Source organism: Hydractinia symbiolongicarpus, chromosome 13 (genome assembly GCF_029227915.1).
Source record: "Hydractinia symbiolongicarpus strain clone_291-10 chromosome 13, HSymV2.1, whole genome shotgun sequence".
Classification (NCBI taxonomy): domain Eukaryota; kingdom Metazoa; phylum Cnidaria; class Hydrozoa; order Anthoathecata; family Hydractiniidae; genus Hydractinia; species Hydractinia symbiolongicarpus.
Window position 1 is genome coordinate 21,697,276 of NC_079887.1, and position 24,101 is coordinate 21,721,376.

Sequence of the window (24,101 nt, forward strand, 5' to 3'; positions counted from 1 at the left end):
GCTAAAGTTGCAGTAAAGTTATATTTTCAAAAATACATTACAACTGAAAGACTATAATGTTGTGTGTGCTTTACTCGATTCACGACACACTGCATACCTCCTAAAGCGCTCCACCTAAATGTGTGACATTGTTTGCGGTTTTTATTAGGCCCTCCACTGGGCCTTCCAACGCTACAGTTTTGAGACTTTAATTCTTATGCTAAATGTAGTTGGCAGCGACCACTTTTATTAATGTTATAAAAATTTATTCTGCAAAATAAAATTGCTGAGTAATTTTTTAAACTGAACCGGGTTAATGCCAGGCTGTTCACTGATTTCTTTTACAACCGAAGCGATAAGGATTTTTAATGACGGGCTGTTTGCTGTGTTTTTATTTAATCCGTTGTGATAAAGTTTTTTTACCTGCAATAAACGTTCAACCGGTGTTAACAACAGGGTGTTTTGTGTGTTTTTTATTTAAATTGAAGTTGCGATAATTTTTTTTGGAAAAGGCTATTATGGCTATAACGCATGCGTGACACCATTTAGCTGTCATAAGTGCTTAGTCCGGTGTCATGATTAATTTGTTAAAGTTTACTGAAACTTATTCCGCAAAATAAAATAATATTGACTATTTTTTTTTGTTATGACGGGGTAACAACAGGTTGTAAACTGTGTTTTTATTTTGGTTAAAATGGCATTAAAGTTATATATATAAATTTTAAAATATACATTACAACCGAAACACTATAATGTTTTGTCAGCTTTACTCGATTCACGACATATATATATATATTCTGCATATCTGTACTAAAGCGCTCCAATTATGGAGGTTTTTTAACTGGATGAGGTAACGACAGGATTTTTCCTGTGTTTTAACTTAAATTTTTTTGCAAAGGGTATTACAGTATGCGTTCTCGGCCCGCTGTCATGATTAAGTTTTGAACTTTCACGGAAACTTATTCCGCAAAATAAAATAATATTGCCTGATTGTTTTTGTTATGACGGAGTAACAACGGTTTGTAAACTCTGTTTTAATTCAGCTTTTGTTGCGGGAAAGTTATTTTTTGGAAAAACATGTTACAGTCGCAACACTACAATGGTGTGTGCGCTCCACTTGATTTCCGACATACTGCATAGCCGTACTAAAGCGCTCCACCTTACTGGGTCGCACAGTTTGCGGTTCTTATTAAGCGCTCCTCAAGGCGTTCAACAACAGTTACTTGTAGCTTAACCCGGCGTTTCGACGCCGGGTCTCCCGGCTAGTTTATAATAATAGCCGCTTTTTGTCTGTTGTCGACCAAAACCGGATTGTGCTAAAAAACCACACATGAAATCTTTAATATACCAATACCAAATGCGATATATTTTTATCAATATTCATCAACATTGCTGTGACTACCTGGGGATTTCCAACGACTAGGTTAATACACGCTTGTTTAGGAAATAGTCATAGTAGGCATATTAGATAGAAGCCGTCTAATGAAAACAGCACTTACTGCGTGAAAACGAATTACCAGAAGCTGTTTTTATTGGGCAAAATTTGTATTGATTCATAAGGTACGTTAAATCATCTGATGAAAACGGATTATTAATCTCCTACGTGTAATTCAAACATTTGCCTCGTTTTGATAAAAAATTGTGCAATGCATCATATAAAGGACTGTTGTGTTGTTTCTAATCGCTATTACCTTTCTATCTGTATTTATCTGTTGTTCTGACAGCGCAATTCGTTTCTATAAAATCAATTGTAAATAACTGCTGTGTCATCTTATGATTCAAATGTTAATGTCTTTTCATAAGTGGTTCGTACTGGTAAGTGCTGGTAAGTTTTTTTATGCATAGCTTACATGCGATATATTAGATTTAGTATTACTATAAATGTTTGTACTACTTTGAAACACTGTGATAACGTTCTTCGTGAAAGTAGCGTTGAAACCAGGTAAGACTTTTTTTGCGACTGTGATAACATTTGCTTTTATATATTTTTGAAGCATTTTTATTGTTGTTAACTTTCTAACCACTTTTTTTGGTAGCTTATGCGCAAAGAGCCGTGGTAAAGGTGACATGCATTACAGCATTCTACTATATTTGGTTCTAACGAAAAACAATAAAATTATTATTAAGGGCACTCTAGGGCATTTGTCATGATAAATAAGGAAAAAATTTGAAATTGTATCTCGTGCAATAGAAATTATTAAATACCCTTGACTTGAGAAAAGAAAGAAAATGGGTGCCTGCTATGGCTCTGTTATTATCACTTGCTGGTAAAGCTTAAAATAAATGCCGTTTATCTGCAACAATTGTAATTGCCAAAGATTGACAATCTGCGAAAATGTTTTATAAAATTCGCATTCTCCAGTCTGTTTAGATATAAGGATAATTACACGCAACCATGGCTGAGTGCAATGGTGGATATGATGCTAACTTTGTGACAGAGGTACATGACCTATTGAAATGTGCTGTATGTCAGTTTGTGTTAAAAAATCCAGTAATTATTGTGGAGTGTGGACACAGACTTTGTAAAGAATGCTTTGAAAACACGAAAGATTATGCAATATTAAGGTACTTGTTTATTTTTTTTATTGTTGTCCCGTTTTACCTTTTTCGTTTTGTTTATTATGCTTTTTAAAATGAATTTTAACTGTGCTGACAATAAATTAGAAGTGTAAGCTGACATCTGACAGCTCGCTGTTGCTTCTCTTTTAGAGGATTTGATTTGTTGTGTCCACTGGACAGAAATTTGATAGATAAAGAAAAGGTACGATGGGTTATGTTTTTGCGCAGATTTCGCCTCTGTGCCTCCTTTCTGTTAATAAGTTTTTTTTGCTTTATAAAAAAAACTCAGTAAATATCATAACCAGGTGGCTTACTATGTTTTTACATATATCTATCAGACACCTGAGTGTTAATTTTTTTCGTCTCATATCTCTCAGAGACTTACATGTTGGACATTAATTAAAACAACTCCTTAAATTTGTGAAATCCTTATAATGGAAGAAATACAATGACCTTCGCTACGATTGTCAAAATTTAAACCTCACACCACAGCTTTATTTTGTCAAGGCGAATCATTGCAAAAAATTGAAATACTTCATTAATCCGATTTTCAGATTTTTTCTTGTTTCACCATAAACTGAGAAAAATCGGATACTGGAAATATTTGGAATCTTTTATTCAAATTCTGTATAATTCGAAAAACGTTATATCAACTTTTATTCGGTTGTCAGAACTTTAAATAGAATGTAAAATAAGTTCTGGAACTGAAGCAAAAGCATTTCAAACAGATATTGGTATTTTACAATTCTAGACAAGAATAATGAGACAGCGGCAGTTTTTTCGTCATTTTTAAGTATGGACAAAAACTCCACATAATGAATGGTTTGCAGTCGGCAGGCTTCAAGGTAGCAACTTTTGCAAACACATAGAACAAGTAGACAGCGTTAACAATATTAAAGTCGCATGATTTAGCACGCCCACACATAATTCACGTCGAAGTTTGTTGAAAATTGCCATGCTAACGTCAGCAACAGTTAGCACATTTCAAGAGTTTGGACTTAACCAAATAACCTAAATCCTAAGTCCACTTCAAACATTGACAAGTGAACTTTTAAACGTTCAAAATGGTTGAATATAATATAGAAATGGCCTATCCAATTACTTGTGGTGGCGAAATTCAAAGTTAGCTGCCCTGTCTCAATATATTTTGACAAGGATTGTAGTAACATATGGAACAAAATTATAAAATAACAAGGGTTATTTAATTTATTATTCACAACAGACTATGGGAAAATAATAACGGAATGTGCCTTCCTCATGCTTTCGGTAGTCTTTTATAATATTTATCTGCAAACGCCATTTTTTGACCATTTGTTAAATTTTTTCGCATTGAAAAAATTCGTGTAAATTAGGGACAAGTTATGCATCGTAACTTTAACCACTAGTCATGAATATTTTTTATTTTAATTTCACTGTCCGATATATTATGCCTTTAAAGTATTAGTCAAGTAAGTCATACCCGGTGACTAATATCTACTAGTTAATTCTTTAAAAAAATTTCCTTATTTAATCATGCCGTAATGTCACTTTAGGTTTATCCAGATAAAGGCATTGAAAGAAGGATCTTGGATTTACAAGTAAAATGTGATAACTTTGATAAGGGATGCGCATGGAGGAATGAATTACGACAGTTGCAGGTAGCAGTCCAAAGTTTCCTTCCCGTGTTAACCTTGTGTCAGTACAAGATGTTTCTGTGGTCGAGTGGAAAAGAGATAAAAAATAAAAAAATTTAACAAAAAACATTTTGAAAAGCGTAGACTTACACTAGCATCCACAGGCGTAGGTTATAACAGTTTTTTTGGAAATACTATTATTCTCACCTTTGAAAAGCATGTGAAACCTTATACTAGAAAATTTGTGGGCATCTAAATTACCCGCTATAGACGTAGGTAGCCAAAAATATTTTTTATTATTTCATGATTTGTTATCAGGAACATGTGAATATGGAATGTCCATTTGAAACAATCACTTGCCATCATGATGGATGTGACGAAAGAATTATGAGAGGTGCACTTCCACCACACGAGGAAAAGTGTCCCATGAAGGTATTTATATCTACATCTCTATTTATATCTTCTGTGTGATTAAATAATAGCTTTCAGATTTTTATTTTCGCAGACAAAAATTATATAAGGGGTTTTAGCTACTTTCGCAAATTAGCAATCTTCGAGTGGTTGACAAGATTCTTAACTATTCGTTTTTGAAAAGAACTTTTTAGCTAAAGAAATAATTAATTATCCAATGCTTAGATAGCTAATTGGAAATTTTTAATTTGCGGTTAAGTAGTCCAATTCATCATCTTTCTAAGTATTCTCCACAACAACCTAGTCCTCCGAATTTTTTGGCGGTCTAACGATGGGGCTGCTTTTCCCGATTTTTTTAATTTCACCAATTCACCTAACGTGAAAATATCTCATTCTACTTGTGAAGGAATGTTTTGCTCAATTATATCGAATATGAAATAAAATGGCCAAGAATTTACCCATCCCGATAGGTTAGACCTTTACATTATATCTACAAACACAGGAACGCTTAGTTGAAAAGAGGATGCAATAGAAATTTTTCTTGCTATACTTCACCAGCCTATTAAGCTAACAGTCTCTTTTGAATCCTATAGTTAAAAGTTATTTTATTTTATGTTTGAAAATAGGAATTTAATCAAACGCGAAGAATGAAGCATTTAGAAATTACTGTTGTGCAAATCATGGAAAGACTGAAAGTATGTGAGAATCAGTTAAAATTGTATGATCAAGAAAAAAAAGATATGTCAATGTTAATAAAATCTAAAGATGAGCAGTTGGATATCCTGACTGCAAATATGAAAGAAAAAGATTTGCAATTGAAAGAGACGGAAGAAAATTTACAAAAGAACGAAGATGCATTGGATAAAATAAAAAAGAACATGGAAAAAGTAAGTAGCAAAGTAAGTAGTAACGCAGAAAGAATTAGCGCTATTGGAAAGGATGTCCAGGATAACAAGAGGGTTGAAAAAATCGAGAAAATATTGGACAATCACGACAAAGCCTTGGATGAAGTAAAAACAAATTTTGCAGATGTTAAAATATGTACTATCGAAAAAGAAACTGCGGCCAATGAGAAAATCATTCGATATTGTAAACCCTTTGAAGAAACACTAATAAAGTCAAATGCCTTAATAGATGGTTTAAAAAGTGAAATGAAATCTATACGTATTTTACAAGAAACTATACTTGTGGGTTACTTCGAATGGCATATCACAAACTACCACGAAATATGGTTAAAAGATTATAGAGATTATAGAGAGAGTTTACCTTTCTCAACGTTAAATGGTTATAGCTGTTATTTGTCTGCTGTGTGGCAATATGAAGAAGTAGAAGCTGTTGGAATTTATTTTCATATACTATTAGGTGAGAGAGATTGCGATCTTGTTTGGCCATTCAATTTGAAAGTCACCTTTGAGTGTTGTAGCGTGGACAATGTTAAACATAAAATGTCTCTTCAACTTGACCAGTCAGACGTTTCGTGGAGAAAAAAACCGACTGAAGAATCACAAGGACGGGGTTTCGGGTTTTTCAACTTTTTGCTAAAACCAGATCTTGATAAATGCATAATCGATGATAGCATTACAATTAAATGCTATAGAGAAACAATGCATAATAATTAGAGAACTGTAGGGAACGTTCCGCTATTGATTTTTGTTTCAACTAAATAAAACTCATTTTTTATCTTTTCTTTTCTTATATGTAGAAGAGCATTGTGATTTCAATTACGATTTGCTATTAAGGCGTTTTACTTACCAATCGTCGCTGTTCTATTGTAGACAATTTCAAAGAATAGAGTATTCATAAGTTGTTTCTACAATATTAGAGATTTGTATCTATGACCAAGGAAAGTCGCGCAGCTTTAAGTTTGGAAAAAGGTGTGCAAGCCCTCGCATGTCAATTAGCTCTTTAACTATGAGTGCGTGTGTATCTGGGATAAGTAGTGTTATGTAATGTTTTTGTTTAAATCGCACCCATACATAACACCCATTTATCGTGTTATGTATAACAAAAACACATCAAATACTCAGATTTTCTCTACGGTAAGAATATGCCGTCTAGTCTTTTGTATTTTTTTATAGTTATTATTTTTTTATAGTAAAAAGTAATTGCCTAAAAGGACGTGTTTCTTCTCTATTTAAATGCTTTTTAAATTTTTAAATTTTGAGTAAGACGGATGCTTCCGAGCTTAATTTTAATCGTGCGCCAGTTATTTACATGTCTATACCACGTGTTTATTGGACATTAGCGTTTTTAGATTACGTAATAGAATAATATGGTCGTTTCATAATGAAAGTTGGATAAAACTCTATACCATTAGCCAATTTTATGGGTTGTAGCGATGACTTCCAAAAGCACATAGTGATAACCCAGTAAACACAAGGCGTCTTAACCCTATTCGGTCGATCCGCCCCCCCCCCCCAGCGTTTTTTTTTAATAAATACTTAATGCTACGTTGCATGACGTTAGAACTTGAACTTACAACACAACTTTGTTTCATCAAGAAGAATCATTTTGCATGTTTTGGACACGTGATTAATCTGATTTCCCGATCTTTTCGGATATTACCCGAAAATCGGAAAAGACCGGATTTCCGGGCAATTTTTGGCAGTTTTTATGCGATCTGTGTAAAAACCGGAAAATCTATTAATTAGCTTTTGTTTAGCTTTCAGAAACTTCAAACGGAATGTAAAATTCGCTCTAGAACTAAAGTAATTGAATTTTAGGCAGATAGTGGCATTTTGGACAAATTTCCAGCTTTTGATGACGTCACAGAAAATGTGGTGGCGCATACAAAATTTTATTGCTGCCATTTTTGTTCCTTTTGTGACGTACTATAAGTGTAACAAGTTTGATTCAATTTGAACAATCCTATAAAAAGTTATTGAGGGGGCGGAATCCCCCCAGTAATTATATATTTGAAAAACCCCGGACCGAATAGGGTTAAAGACGTCTTTAAGACGTCCTTCATGGACTAGTAGAGGCGTCACGTCTCCTACTCGTTTAAAAGCGTAACGCCAAAAGACGTCTTGAAAAAACAAGACAAAGACGTATTTTAAAGACGTCTTAAAGACGTCCTCGTAGCTACAAAAACGTCTTTAAGACGTCTTAAACACGTCTTAAAAACGTCCTTGTAGCTTTCAAAACGTTTTAAGTCGTCTTAAGACATCCTTGTAGCTAACATAACATATTTAAGATGTCTTTTCCTCTTTCAAACGATATACTGCTGGTATACCTTACGATTTCCTGATCTTTAGTATTTATTCTGAAATTTTTCCAAAATGAACAAAAGAAAGGGTTTAATGAAAACATGGTTAAATTTTTTTACGGAAAGCAAGTAAAGACGTCTCTAAGACGTTCTTTTGAGCGAGAATTAACTGGTCTTACGGAGACCAAATAAAAACGTCTTCAAGAAGTTCATTTCGAACAAGATTTTACCTGTCTTACAGAGACGAAATAAAGACGTCTTTAAGACGTTTCTTTCGAACGAGATTTGACTGGTCTTATAAAGAGAAAGACGTCCGAACGATCTAGGGACGAGAAAAGACGTCATTGACACATCTTTATGTTTACTGGGAAACATGTTAGAAATAGGTACCGTTACTCAAAAGACACAATTCATTGAGCACGTGGTGTAAAAACATACGCGGGGAAAGTTGGATGTAACGTATCATTATAAACATTTAGGTGACTCCCTTCGATGTCCAACGAAAGCTGCACGATCAGATGCAGTTACAGAATAAACCTTATCGCATGCTAATGGAGACTGTTCTGTTATTGAATCGATAAACTTTGAACTTTTGCTAAAGTTTAAATTACAGTAAAAGGTGTAGCTACCAACCTCCATTTAGCATAGGGAAGATTTGAACATTTTGTTCCAGCTAACTGTATTATTCAGCTACTTTCTCTTTTTAGCCAGTGGTAACTAACAGTTAGCTAGATAGCCTCCAGTAGCAGCTTAGTAACCATCAGATTGGTAATAATAACACAAAAAGAAATAATGCTGGCTAAGATCAAAAGCTGTCGTACAAAACTAAATAATAAGGCTAGCTAGCCGGCTTTTTAGGATGCTATGGTGAAATTTACGTTCGTAACAAAATTTTTAAAACTGATAAGTTCAAGATATGCATGTGGTTAAAAAACGTGACAATAAATTTATTTCAACCTGCAAAAACGTATAAAAAACACAAATAAAAAGCTTTTAGAAGAGAAGAAAGTAAAGAAAAACAGACTTACCAACGTCAACGCCACAGCTTTCAAAATGGCCGTAGCTCAGATTGTTCCTTTGTAACAATCGGGTTCTGCGAGGTTTTCAGGGATTTCCCGAAAAAAGCTGCGCGCACCAATTTTAAACAAAATACGGCTATTATTTTATTTTGCGAACCTGTTATGAAATTACTCTGCGGTAGTCATGGTCCCAGGAAAATTACACTTATAGGCACGGAACCAGTATAAACTACACATTTTTCCTTTATTATACCATAGTTTATCGAAAGTAGTGTTTAGCCGCTTTCTCCTAAAGGCCATATAGTCAGGGAGCTGATGATAAAAAAATCCTGCAAATTAGAGGGACCTTTTGAAGCAATGTTTAATAGGTTCCTTACAGACCAAAGATTCTAAAAAGCTTTACTGGAACTTTTAAAATCACTTGAGCCGCCCTATAGCGGTCAGGCTCATCACCTTTGCTGACTTTAATCAACCCTCCAAACCTCTACTAAAGCAACTTAACCTTCTTGATATTTTTGATACCACCAAAATCTGTAATGTAACTCTAGTTCACCAAATCCTGAGCAAAACCTCTTCACTTGACATAAATAGTCTTTTCAGTCTAGCGTTTCGCCCGGATACTATCAATACCAGAGGATCTTCTATTAAACTTTTAGACAAACCCCTTGTTAGAACTTTTTCTTTTGGTACCAACTTTATATCAATGTATACTAGCCTGGAACTTCTTTCAATCTCTTTTCCCTAGACAGGACCTTTCTTCACTATCAATATCTAAAATTAAATCACTCTGCAAAATTTCCCTCCTCAATACATATTCCTAACTAACTTGGTCCCTTTTCTACTTTTTGCAATGATAATACTCTAAACAGATTAAAAACCTAGTACAGTGTGTAGTTAATTTTCTTAAAGAAAACAAACAAAAAATTTATATTTAATTAATTATAATGTTAAACATATAATGGTGGCCATCTCCTTAGATTAGTTATTTAACTAGTGTGATGGTCTCCAGCTTGTTTAAAGTTTTTTAGCAATTTGTCTAGTTAAAGTTCTTTTTTCTATAGAACATTTTTGTTTTTGTAATTAGTGATGTTCTCAGCAAATAAACTCTTACTTACTTACTTACTTTATTTCGAAAATTTAAGCTACACATAAATCTGACATAACAAAGGATCCTGAAGTGTTTTTGTTTTCTTGTTAAATAGACACAATTTAGCTGTTGCTTGTCCTTTCACATTTATAATGTTTAGTTACTTGAAATATTATTATGGTTAAAGGTGAAAGTGTATAGATAACTAGAACTTTATATAGTTTTGTGTGCTTTTGAATTCTTTACTTAAGCTAGCTACAATCTTTGCCAAAAGTGTTCCAATTCTTCACACACTTTCACCTCCACACCCCACGTACTATATTGCTCTCAGGTTTTTTAAAGACAGAAGTTTGCTGCTATTACTCTCCAACATTGTGTAAAGGGATGAGGGGATAAAAAGAATCGTAATTCAGTATTTATTGCCTTACAAACGGTCCTACAAAACTGCCTTGTTACATTTCACATGCTCTTCAAAAATGCTTTTCTGGGACCACGTTTGAAAAGTACTTACTTTCAATCAGGATGACGTAAGGAGTAATTTTAACACAAAGAGCTTGCAAAAAAGCCATTTTTTACTGGTCCCAAAAAACTTGCATAGAAATGAGGTCCCAGAAAACTCACAAACGTTCCTATAAAAGTAAGTGAGCAAGTAAGTAAGTAACAGGAAGTTTTAACGTCCTTGGAAATTCTATCCTAACGGCTGGCTCTCCCCTCCGACTATAACTATGTGACATTACCGCTAGAAAACGCAAAGCATTGCTCTAACTTGCTTGCCTGCCACACAAAACAATTGGCGGTCAGTAGATGGCACTACATTAAAAGTGCGCGGACTCGGACCTGAAACCTTATGAGTGAAAGTCGGATGCTCTACCATTACACCATCTCCGCATATATATATATATATATATATATATATATATATATATATATATATATATATATATATATATATATATATATATATATATATATATATATATATATATATATATATATATGTGTGTGATTTGTATATGGCTTACATAATTAGTAAATTATAATTGGCCCACTAAGGTTTATAATTACGTTATATTAAACAGAATAGGAAGACAAGGGAGACAGCTGTAAAATAGACAATAAGAAATGATCGTGCGCACCCCAAGTTGAAAACGTTAAAAGGGGACAAAAGGGCGCCCGCAATAACAAAAATACACAAGTTACCAATCGTCTACATTTTCTACTATATCACAGGACAAACTAAAAAAGATTAAAAATAACTTATTTTTTGTTGTATTCGGTATATACCAATCACAAGAAGTCTTTAGGACCTCGTTAAAAGTAACCCATAGATTGTTGCGAAGGCTTTTCAAATGGATAATACCTTACCATTAGTGATGTACTCTTCCATCAGAGGATACAGTAGAAGATTTAGTGGCAACTGTGTGACTTTTTTCGGTTGTTTGTTAAACCTATTCGGTCCGGGGTATTTCGAACTTATTATGACCGAGGGGGGGCGGCGGATTCCCCCTCCATGACTTTAAACAGGCTTTAAAGTTTAAATTTGTTGGTTACGTCAGCATATTGGGTAATCGATTTAGTCACGAGACCAAAATTTTTAGAAAGATCCTCCTCGAGAAAATAAAGTTGTCTTGTAAGTTTCAAGTCATAAGGATAATCCTATCGAAAATTATTATATTTTCCCGGTTATAAGGATTTCTAGGGGTAGTTTCGAGTAATTGCCAATATCTAAAGCTCTGAGGGGTATGTGACCTAAATATTTGGGATACAGGTGCCTAATAGTTAAATATAAAAACTCAGGAACTGTCATAACCATGCAGCTTCCAAAAAAAGAGTTATTAAAAATAGTCTGAAGAGGTGGGAGAGTATCCGCCCCCTCCCCCGCACCGATTACTGTTAAGGGGCGTTTCAATTCAACTGCATTTTTGCTATAGCGCAAAGAACTCACGAGCTTTCTTGTTAACGCATGCGCGCTTTGTCCTTTTTTAACTTATAATTTCTAATTTTATCGCCCCGTTTTCAAAAGTTTTAATGTCCAATAAATGACGCAATTTTTTTTATAGGTTTCTATATAAAACATCAATATAGAAAGTGTTGCGGAGCGAGGGACAGGGTCCCCTGAAGTTCGCAAGCGAAAATTTATTGGTGCCACTTTTGGTCAAATCGTATAGAAACCACATTCCCACGTACTTCATTCGGTTTTATCACCAGCATATATATTTTATCTTGTTAACTGAAATCGCAGTGAGTCTTATCCTTAAAAGATGCCTTGAGACATGTCGAGGCGAACAAATATAGCCGCTTTTTCTTACGATGGAATAAAAAAGCTTTATGCAACATGGCACTTTTGTGCTCTATAAATGACGGTGATGACTGTATGCAACTCTCCCCTCTACGACTCAAACTACCTATTATCCTCAATATAGCTATATATATCATGTACTGATATATATACTGATATCCTGGTAGTGATAGGTGCAAGATAATTGTTTTTCCAAGCCCTTGATAAGGTACCCACGGCCGTAACGCTGACCTAAAATCCCGTGTGCACAAAATGCCGCTATTTCACTTCTAAGTAGCAGGGAGGAAGCAGCAAAGAAGTAAGATTTTTTAATTTATTTGTTTACAGATAAAATTGAAAAAATAGCTATGTGCTAAATAGTTTATTAAAATATTTAAAGCCTATATCACATACACACAAAACTAAGAATCGTCTAGAGGCATTTACCAGGGAACATGATTGTATGTACCTTTATGGAGAAGAAAAGCTGGCTTTGGTCAAATAGCGCTTTTGCTACCTGTCGACTTGTCAAGCTCTCCGCTATACTACATTGTTGTAAAAATATATAAAATATATAATTTCCGTCTTTTGTTTGAATTTTTACGAAGACTAGCAGATCGATTTCTGTTTTTTTCACGATTTTATTTCTTTTTACTCTCCCCTAAGGTTTATTATAGACTTTTTTTATATAAAAAACGTCAACACAATAGATATTATAAAGTATAATACAATATTACTGTAATATGACCACATAGGAAAAAAATTTTCGTGTCGAATTATTTTAAAGTAGATTGTAAAAATCGAAATATAAAATAAAAATTTAATTTTCGATAGACTAGCCAAGTTAAAGAAAAAAGAAAAGTGGCAAATTTTCAGAAGATTTTAATTTAATCATCTCCTTTTGTGGCTGGAAGGTGTTAAAGTACTTGGGTGGCTACGCTTCCGGGCATTTAAGGCGTCCTCCCGGGTGAAAAAGCCATTTCCCCCAGCAGCACGTTACAAATCAAAATTCTCGCGGCAAGCGTAGCCACCTATATCTTTCGATAACAAACTCTCTTTAAAAAATTTCCATGCCAATTCTGGCTCCTTCTAAATGGAAAATCAGTCATAATACAAATAAAATGTGGAGGGTAAACATGATACGACGAACAATGCGAACTTACTTAACTTTTAGAGAGGTATCTTCATCATGACTTATTGCTTATATGAATGACATGATTTGCTGCTTTTGGCAAGAAATACGCTACCGGTTTAAATTTACGAGGTTTTGCCGTTTTTTATTTGATCTTTGAAATTATATTTCCGCTAGTAACTTACACACCGTGAAATATCTTTCACCAAAGATTGCTGAAATTAAACTAAAATGCAATTCTATATACTTACTACCGTTGTTTTTATAGAGGCCAATTCCTCCGTGAACTTTTCACTTTCCTCTTCCTACAAGATATAAAATTAAAAATAACAAAGTGAATAAATGCCAATTTTAGAACTTAAACATTACATTCACCATTTGTTTTCTTAATGAGGCTGACCCCTCCTTTTGCTCGACCTAAATATCAAAATGAGAAAAGATTTGTGGGTGTGGTACTAATGCAATGTTGAAAGTAAACATTTATACTCACCATTTGTCTCTTCAGGGAGACTAACTCCGCCTTTTGTTTTTCCTACAACATAAAAATGAGAAATACCAAAGTGTATCAATGCTGATGTTATAACTAACTTGTGGCTATATTTAAATACTGATACTGAAAACAAGTGGATTCTGTACTCACCATTTGTTTTTTTAAATAGGTTGACTCCTCTATCAAGTCAACATTTAAACATTTCAAAGAACACTACAACAAATTGAATAAAACACAGTGGTATTAAAGCAACATAAATTGTTCAAAGTAAAATTATTAATGCTTTAAATTAAACCACACTTACCACTTCATTTTTTAAGGAGGTTATGTCCTCCGATACTATTTCCAACGTTTTCTGAATATAAAAAATATACGTGTTACAATAAAAAAAATACTTAACCTAAATACAAAAGTTTTTGGAGAAAGTTTATTTAAGTATTTAAGGTATGGGTTTCTATTTGACATTTTCGTCACGTCCGGAACGTCACGTCCGGAACACTGTTGCTTCTCAAAGATGGAGAATACTCAATCTTCGCAACCATATAGAAACAAAAATAAGATTTTGAAACTAACAATTGCATAGACTATTGAAATATATTTTACTTGCTACACCAAATTTTATGGCAATTCAGACTTGTGTTGTTTCGGCATATATTGGCTATCGGATAGCTCCATGCCGATCGTGAAAGAAGTGACATAATACGTATTGGATAGCTCTTAAGACGATATTTTATAAATGGAAACATAGGTGAATAAACGTTTCGGCATGCTAGATACTGGGCAAGACCAGTTAGAAGTAATATATACTTCACGAAAAGATATCAAACAGAAAAATCTTCAAATCATCGGGACTCTTCCACTGATTTACTTTTCTTCTAGTGCTCAAGCACGTGTTTTTTGACAATAGTATCCATGGTGAAGTACATTAACGAAACTCATCATCACAGTGTGCATACCAATAGAAAACATCTAATGGAAACATCACCGTGTTAAAACGAATTAATAGAAACTGTTTCCATTAAACAAAAATATCGTATTGATTTTTAAGTCGCGACGCTTTGCTAAATCGTCTAATGGAAACTAAGTGAATTTAGTTTCAAATATTGAAAACACATTGGGCAGATGTTTTAAAATCATATTTTAAAGTTTTCTGTATAATCATGGCTATGAAATATACCAAGTATTCGGTAAATCGTCCTTTTATCGAAAGTTATTATATTTTCCCGGTTAAGCATTTCTAGGGGCAGTTTCGAGTAAAGCTCTGAGGGGTACTGGACCTATATATTTGGGATACAGGTGCCTAATAGATAAACATACAACTCAGGAAGTGTCATAACCATGCAGCTTTCAGAAAAAGAGTTCTTAAAAAAAGTCCGAAGAGGGGTGGGTGTTAAGGGGCGTTTCCATTCAACTGCATTTTTGCTGGACCGCAAAGAACTCACGAGCTCTCTTGTTAACGCATGCGCGCTTTGTTTTTTTAACTTATAATTTCTAATTTTATCGCCCCGTTTTCAAAAGTTTAAATGTCCAATAAGTGACGCAATTTTTTTTTAAAAGTTCCTATATAAAAAATAAGCCTTGCATAATTTTTTGACCAAAGTTTGATTGCTTTTTAAGGTTTTTTAGAATCTTTCGGATGCCTGCGTCGCATTTTTTTTGTTTTTAATAAAACTCATGTACTTTTTTGAAGTTCTTTTTCTCTCGCAATTAAAATTCTTATTTATGGCTACAACGGTACATAACAACGTGCATTGTTCGAGAATCCTAAAACTCAGAAACCCTTTGACGAAGTTTATTAGGAAGCCAGCATTATGAACAAATAAATTCACCGGACTGACTTCTTTTGTGGCAAAAAAAAAGATTGAAAAGTTTCGACAAGTGGCATATTTTTCCCTTTAAATAAACTGTTTAAAATCTTACAACCTTTAAAAAACAAAATTCCACAAAACTAGTTTAATGACAGTTCACACTTCCAATGATAGTGTTTCTAACACAGCATCCACGCGCAGCATTGTACGCCATATTGCATGGACAGTGGTGACAATACGGAACTCCCCATGAACATTGACAGAAGTTTCTTTGAAGTGCATGAGCGACATATCCAAATGGGCCAGTACAGGCGTTACACTGGACATTGTCACCTAGATTAAAATATATATATATATATAATCAATTTAATTTATTTTTTCTTTTAGTTTTATTGGCAAAATAAAAACAAAAAGGAACTTACATGGTAAGATTGGGTGTGTCGTTGGACAGACACCTGAAAAAGAAGAACATGTTTAAATAAATGTGGTAAATCGGATAGATTTTTAATAATGCTCTTACAACAGTAAGCATTTACTTTTAGTACTACTCAGGTTTCTATACATAAATAAAACTATGAATGCAGATTGTTGCGCGCCCAAAAAAAGTATGCGCAAAGGGAGAAGTCGTATTTTTTTTAAACAAACTTATCTACAAGGAGCAGGGCAGCCCTAAAACCACTTGATTTTATAGAGAATCCAATCTACTTTCAGAAAAACTAGATTGTCCATAAACCATGAGATTTTGAGATAAAAACTTTTCAAAATGGTTACCCAGACGACAAGACTAATTCAAATGATTACTATTTCATTTGTTTGAAGTTGATTACATAAAAAAAATAAAAAATTCATGCAGAATGGCCTTTGCGCGAAAATTTGCACCTGCGCGAAAATTAATACGGACATAGTATATTGCACGGAAAAAAAACAAAAATTTATACTTGTGCTTGTTTGGTCAGCTGGACCGACACATGTTTGACAAATTTCATTTAACACCAATATTCTGTCATGGTCACACGGTTTGCAAATTCCACCAGCTTCGCAATCAATATACCAGTGGTTGTCTGTAGGATCTGAATATAACCTTTGAGCTCTTGTTGAACAGAACTGTCTTGTTCTCGCTGTGGGTGCTTCGGAACCTAAAAGAAATGAATAGTTTACTTTGCGATTCAGATAATATCACGGCTAGCTGGATTAATAATGATAATGTACAGTCTATTGAACAATTCTGATTCGTGATAGTTTCGTTTAAATCAAGTTTTGTGGGCAATAAAGTATCAACAATTACAAACAAGAAAAGAAAATATCCTATGGAAACAAGGAACAATACTTCGTTGTAAGAGGTATAAAATCCAACTTTAAGAGAACATACAAGTACCTACATGCTTTTAAAGATTGTGTGGTCCATGTTGGGTATGTTTGAGTCGTATGAAGCTGGAATCCTTAAAGAAAAGAACGAATTAAGTCATTAATTGTGATGTGCGACTTAATCTATGCGTTATGCTCTGAAAATCTTTAGAACCTTTTTTTTTAATTGACGTTACATACGTTTGAAACATCATGGCGCACATCGTAGAATAACTCAGCTGATTATATATGAAATCCGCATATCATATGACAGGAAAATTATGGAACAAGATTTCATTTTTGTATTTATAATTCTTTTTTTTCTTTTTTCACTATTGTCGTCTCCTGTTGAGGCTACTGCCACCATAAAGAAAAATTTTCAATTCAGAAATTTTTTGTGATAGATAATTTGTTTTTTTAGCTTATTAAAATCTATTACACTTCTATAAAAACGAAAAATTTACTACGACAAAAGCACAATGAATAGAAGAAAAGCGTAGCTGCTACAAGAAAAGAATAATTACTAAAGCTACTAAAACGATTAATTAAATTATTAATATTGATTTTGTTCTTGATGGATTGTTTTACATTCTCTTACGCCAAAACCATCAAGTATATGTCACAAAGTTTTTGCACTGCCTAACAAGCACTCACCACTAACTGTGACAGTTGCCAGCAAGAAAAACAGTATTTGTTTCATCATTCCTGCGATGTAGTTTCGATCTGTGTTGATTGCAGTGTTTCTCCAAATGCTGCTTTCATCTGTTTGTTAGATTTTGTTTGGAAGGTTTAAATACAGCTTTGAAACAATAACTGTTATGAAACACGTTTATCTTTCCCATCTTAGGTAAATAGAAACTCTTTTTTTCAATCGTCCTAAAACGCCGATAAAGGAGGCAGATAATTGATGTTTGTCTCAGAGTTTTAAAATGATAACAATTTTGAAAAACATAACAAGCCTTGCTTAACTACCTTTTTAAGAGCTATGTTTTTATAAACATTTTTAAGTTGGCTATAAAGATACAGTAACCGAATCAAGCTAAATTTTTTTTAAAAACGCAGAAATGAGGGCAAAATAAAATTTATAAACAAAAACAGCGTGAAGTTCCTTAATTGAGCCAATTAATGTCTGTTTCCTTAACTCTTTACAAACTATTATTATATTGTTACTTTGGCCTTTCAATCGGTGTTTATTACCGGGCAACATATTTCTTTAAATGACACTTCTCTTCTCTAACGAAAACAATAGATGCCACAGAGTTACAGCGTACATAGATACGATCTGCCTTATGTAATTTTCAATTCTTTTACTTTGTTGATGTTTTCAATCAGAGAATTTAGAAACATGGTGATGTGTTTACCTTATCAGTATTGTTATATAATAACTTGCCTTATCAGGGAAGAAAAGTCGGTAAATGGAGACTAAAATTCAATGACTAATAGTTTTTTAGAGACTTTATCACTGACCAATCATTTTACCGACTTTATTTTTTTAGCTAACAATGTTCCTGATTTCTTCTTTTCAGTTCATTGGAAGATACAAAAATCTGGATTTTTCAGTTTACGATTTGTGAAATTGTTATACAACAAGATCTTTCTGCAGCAATAATGCGGTGGAACCGATGTTCGCAAAGCCAATAAAAAAGCTCAAACATCGCTTCCCATGCAAGACTATACTGTTTCTTTCTTATATTTATATAAAGACAAGAATTTTCGGTAAATATGACTTAAATAAGATAAACCTTTCCTACATCTTTTTATTGAAGCTAAGCTAACCCCTTTTATGACGAATATGTATTATACATGTAAAAGGACTTATTACATATAAACATAAAAATATCTACAAGGGCTAGCTTACAAAGGACAATCAAGTATTTCAGCTTTGACGAAACACTTTAAAACACAAAACATAAAACAATTGATTAAAACAACGAAGAAAAAAAAAGAAAGAAAAAACTATGATGCATATCAAAATATGAAAAGCGTGAGACACATCTATATTGTTATTTCTGCGTTCCTTGATTCAAACTAGCCTAGATACCTGACACAGGACGCGTTGTATCATTTAGATAAATTAACAAGAAACATATAAAAAGCTTGAAATGTCTAACAAGTCATAATAAACACATAGCAGATTACCGCTGTGGGGCATCCCCTTAAGATTTTATTCTTATTACAACGCAGTGGACATAATTTTAAATCAATTAGCCTGTGTGGCTATTTCAGTGTTACCAGTATAAAAAACGTACTATTTCTCATGCTAGAAAGTCATGACATCGGTACAAATTACACCAATGATTTGAAATATGGTATGATGTTTGATGAAATGGAACGAAAAAATCTTTTTACTTATAAATAGTTCCTGAGTTTCTGATTTTAGTCGTTTTTAGAGACGGCGATAAAACATTTTTGACGCGTATTATAATGTGATGTGCAGGAAACATTAAAGGCAATTCTCATGGTTGAAAAAAGACAGACAATTTGGACCAAAGTCCTTATCTGGTTGGAGTGCTATAAAGTATGATGCAAGATTATTCAACCAAAATTTGTAAAGTTTTAGCCTGAAGTATAATCCAGAAATTTTCACATACATTCAATATGGTAATTGATATGACAAGTGTTTCTATAAGTATATCGTGCAGTGAGTTCGTCTGAGGTTTGAAGTTCTGTTGTTCCCGGATCGAATCTCGCTCACTGCCAGGCAGTATGTTAGTGAAAATTAGCTTACACGGATTATATTCGGCCGTCATGATCAGAGGTCCGATCGGGGTGGAACAATCTCTGTTGGGAATGAAAAACGGATGTTCAATGATAAAAAAAAATGACCTATACGTATAGCGCTTATAAACATAATTATGAGGAGATTTTTTAAGCATTGCTACGCATATTGTTCAATCTTTGTGACTCCTTTTGATATGTGCTGTTTAATCTTATGTATGGCGTATTTTAATTAGGTGCCGTCAATCAAATCTTAATTAACTCAATCTTGTGTAATTATACCTTGTTTTGTGGTTGTTGTTTTAAGACTAAAAACAGGTTATTTCATGTTATTCATATTAGTCAGCTAGCTACTTGCTGAAAAAAATGGTTAACTTTGCAAAGTCAGGGTACAATTTAAAACAGAAATAAACAACATCTAAGGATTGACAGAAATCTACTAGAATTTGGTAAAAAAGTGCTTTGTAAGAACATTTTACAAGTATGCTAGCCCCCTCTCCGGATTGGAACACAGTTTGTAATATAAAGCGCAACAAAAAGCTTGAAAATGATAGACCTCCTGATGATGATGCTAGAAGATTTTCCAATCGAAAAACCAAACCATGGAGGTTAGTTATTTCTATCAATTCTATCAATTTTAAACGTGTATAAGCTCAACATTCTACAAACCCTAATCTCTATGTACAAAGTTAAACTTAATCTTACACCTAGAATCTTCTTGGACCAATTCCCAACTGTAAATCATAGGTATGAGACCAGACTTTCAAAATATGGTTTTATATTTCTCAAAACCCAATTTCTCATGTTTAAAGTTTTCCACACTTTTCGCGGTCGTCATTTGTGGAACCGTATCATTATCCGTAACAATACCTTATTTACCACGACTTAAACTGTTCACTCCTTTAAAAATCAGTTAAGAAAAGTTCTTCTATATCAAGACATGAAAGACCTCTGCTAATTCAAAATGGCTTTTTCTATTTTACCCTTTTTGTTAATATAGACATTAGATTGTAAATAAATTTTGCTCGCTTTGAGGAGCTTGATGATAAGACAAAGTATGACTTATCATCAAGCCCCTTCTGCTTGCCCCTGCCATATTGTTAACACTTATATGACTATATTTCTTGTGTTCAGTTAAACAGTCGACTTTTCTATCCTTCATGCGGTTCTCAGTGGCCCCCAGCTGCAGCAATCCACTAACTATAGGCTTTTGTTATTGTTAAAAAATATGTTTACGGTGTAGAATTTTCAAGCTGATACAGAAAAAAGCTACGGTTCTCAAGAAACAAATTTTTTTCAATACGTTTTAAAATTACATAATAATAAGTAACAAAACACGCATCGCTTTTCAAAGTTACTGCCATTTGCAATACTTTGCTCTGAATCTTCGATCTTTAAAAACAGACAAACAAAAAATAAAAGAAGATGTATAAGAAAATAAAAAAGGTTCTAGCAGAGAAAATTTGAGAAAAAGCATTTTTTACTTTATAAAGGCATTCATTTAAACAACATTAAATAGGCGAACTTACTTAATATTGATACCATGGACTGCTGACATCCCAACGAACGCGTAACCAGAAGGAACGACTGTGTGTGGCAAAGGAAATCCAAAGTTGTTCAAAAAAGGCGTAAGATAACAGTCTGAAGTTGTCATTCCTGGAACAGCAGTGCATAAAAATTTATATCGTCTGTCCTTATGTTGACTTTCATAATCACCTATAATTCCGGTAACGATCCTGTTAGATCCGCATTTGGAAATCAATATCTGCATTAAAAATGTTGACATAATCTGTCCATGTGTCTTGTTGACCAGCTGGCAAAGAATTGGTGCAATCAGCAAGCCACACTCGATCTTGTTTTCCACTATCGAAAGTACTCGAGAACGAACTCATCCTCGTCTCTAACAAAAAGAAATGGTAACCCTTTTAATTATTTGTTGAATGATTTTTCATAGTAAATAAGATGATACTTACTGGATGGACATTGAAAGCTGAAATCCACTCCAGGATCATGTCCAATGCTTGCAGCAATGCAAAAAGTGAAGAAAACAATTGGCTTTATCTTTTGTTACTTTCTTTGTCTGTCTCAATACTCAACTGAAATTCTACTGCTTCTTTTCAGAATTCTAACTTTTTTATAGAATTTTCAAAAAATTGGTTGACGTACGGAATATGAGAATCGTGAGCAAAAACACGTGGACATGGTAATCGCCTCAGATGCTCCATTAATTGCTATTGCAAAATCATTGGTTTGTTTTGAAGGGAATTATTTTGTGTCAAAAAAATTGGCGTCGGAAAGTATTTTGAGGTAAGTGACGGCGAAAAAAAATTATTCTAGCTGCCAAAGAAATAACCATTACCTTAACAAAAACCTTTTGTTGATATGTCATGGCAAATGATTGGTATTGCCCATTTGTAATTGTAATTTAATCTCTTTGTAATTTTTTCTCTAAATTTTAAAGAAGCTCTCTCATCTACACTCGCGCAATAGAACACTTTTCATTGCCTTTGTTAGTTTGTGTCAGAATTTTTTCTAAAATTTCCCAAATTTTACACGTTTTTAGTATAAAGAGAATTTTTGGATGATTAAAGGAACATATATTGTTCTTAATAATTGAACATTCTTAGCAAAGAATTAAAAAATTAAAAAAACTTTTTGACTTAAGTCAAAACGTTCTTTCTTATTTGGTACAACGTTTCAAAGTTAGGAGACACTTTATGAAGATTAATTCCATCTTGAGAATGGAGGAAATTCCAAATCAGAATGAAATACGCTTATGCAGAAAACATAATCAGGCTTAGGGTATGCTTACTTAATGGTTTACGGAGAAATAAATTAAAAACTTAAAAGTTGACTTGTGAGATACATGTATACGATGAAATGGTCTTTAAACTTAAAACAAAACAACAATCACGAAGCAAAGGGCATAACTGCACCATGACCTGTTTCAGAAAGTGTAGTAGTATGACTTAAGCCCTAAAAGACTGTCTAATTAAAACACCTATAAGAAGAAAAACATATCAAGATGATTAACAAGCCAAAGCCTGAGCAATATGCTTAGCATGTGCTTAAAAATTTCCCTCCATTAAAGGTAGTTAACAAGCTTCAATCATTTAAAAATATTTAATTGAAAATCACTAAGCATGTACAGATTTGACGTATACGATTTGACGTACTTATTTCTGAATAAGATTTTTTGGACGTTTTTTCCTGTATCAATAAATGCGTTTGTTTTTTTAAAAAAATGGCAGATGAAGCGGTAGTATTAGCAATATCTGCGGCAAAAAAGAGCAAAAAGGTCTCCTTTTTATCCACATTAACATGAAAAACTTTTTATCTCCGTCTATCGCTTGCTGCAATTAATTTCTGGGCGCCGATGGTTGAATGTTCGCACGATTTGTGTAGAATTTAAACATGTCCAATTTTTTTTTGTCGCCTGCGAGAAAAGAGAATGTCATCATTAAAACCTTCAACTAAAAAATGTAGAAAATGTAAATGAGTCGTACATTTTCTTCGCGTAAGAAATTATATGACGCTTTGATTTTCCTCCCTTTAGTTATTTGAGTGGGATTCAAATTAAAGGCAGAATATTAAAATAAAGAAGCATTTACAACCACAAAGAATTAATTGTCATTGTTATGACGCATTAGACATGAATCCGTTCCCTACTATTTCGCAATGTAATTGGGCTTTATCGTCCCAAACTATGGTTACTTCAAAACCTCCGTGGATTTCTTTAGACTAAGGTGCCAACCATCGTCTCTTTCGAATTCTTTTTTTCACTTTTTTAATTTTTATGTCATTTTGAACTTTACTACGACATTTATCAAGTTTGTTGATAACACAAGTTAAGACTTTGCGCTAGGTGACATGACGGACACAGATATGATTCCATCTTCTGATTATGCAGTAGGTAGATAATATATACATTTAAAACACTTCACACCCAGCTAACACATAATTACTGTTGTTCCTCCTCCGATGTTTAAATTCTAGATGTATGCAATTGTATTCTCACAGATGGTTTCATATTTTTATTTCTAAGTAAATGGATGGATTCTATAAACTGTGCGATATAAAGTTAACATAAACAGAGACCTACAGTGAAGAGTTTTTACATTACATAAACTTGTGCCAAGTGTGATCGAATTGGCGGTACTTAGCTGCTCAGAACTGGAAATTTAACGATCGTTCATTACCGTGTGTGTTTCACAATCGCTCTCTCCAGAGCATTCGGTTTTTGTCCTTCATTATTATCATTATCGTTTGTTTTATATGGGTTTAAAATTTAAAGTCAAAGCAAAAAGTTAACTTTATACCAGGAAATTGATAAATAAATAAATTAATCAGGATATATTTTTTCACGTATTCCAGAAACAATTTAATAAAGTTTAGAAACAATGAATAATAAACCTACATATTTAATACAAAATAATTTTGCGATAGTTTAAATTGTGA

At 33.4% G+C, this 24,101-nt stretch overlaps 1 protein-coding gene across 1 annotated transcript; it reads left to right on the forward strand.

Annotated features, from left to right (window-relative positions):
* Positions 1-1,797: 1,797 nt before the first annotated feature.
* Positions 1,798-6,666, forward strand: LOC130623889 (TNF receptor-associated factor 3-like). Its single transcript, XM_057439429.1, has 5 exons — positions 1,798-2,544; positions 2,689-2,740; positions 4,071-4,175; positions 4,470-4,583; positions 5,189-6,666. The coding sequence occupies exons 1-5, from the start codon at positions 2,375-2,377 to the stop codon at positions 6,179-6,181; spliced, it is 1,434 nt and encodes a 477-aa protein (XP_057295412.1). The 5' UTR covers positions 1,798-2,374; the 3' UTR covers positions 6,182-6,666.
* Positions 6,667-24,101: the final 17,435 nt, after the last annotated feature.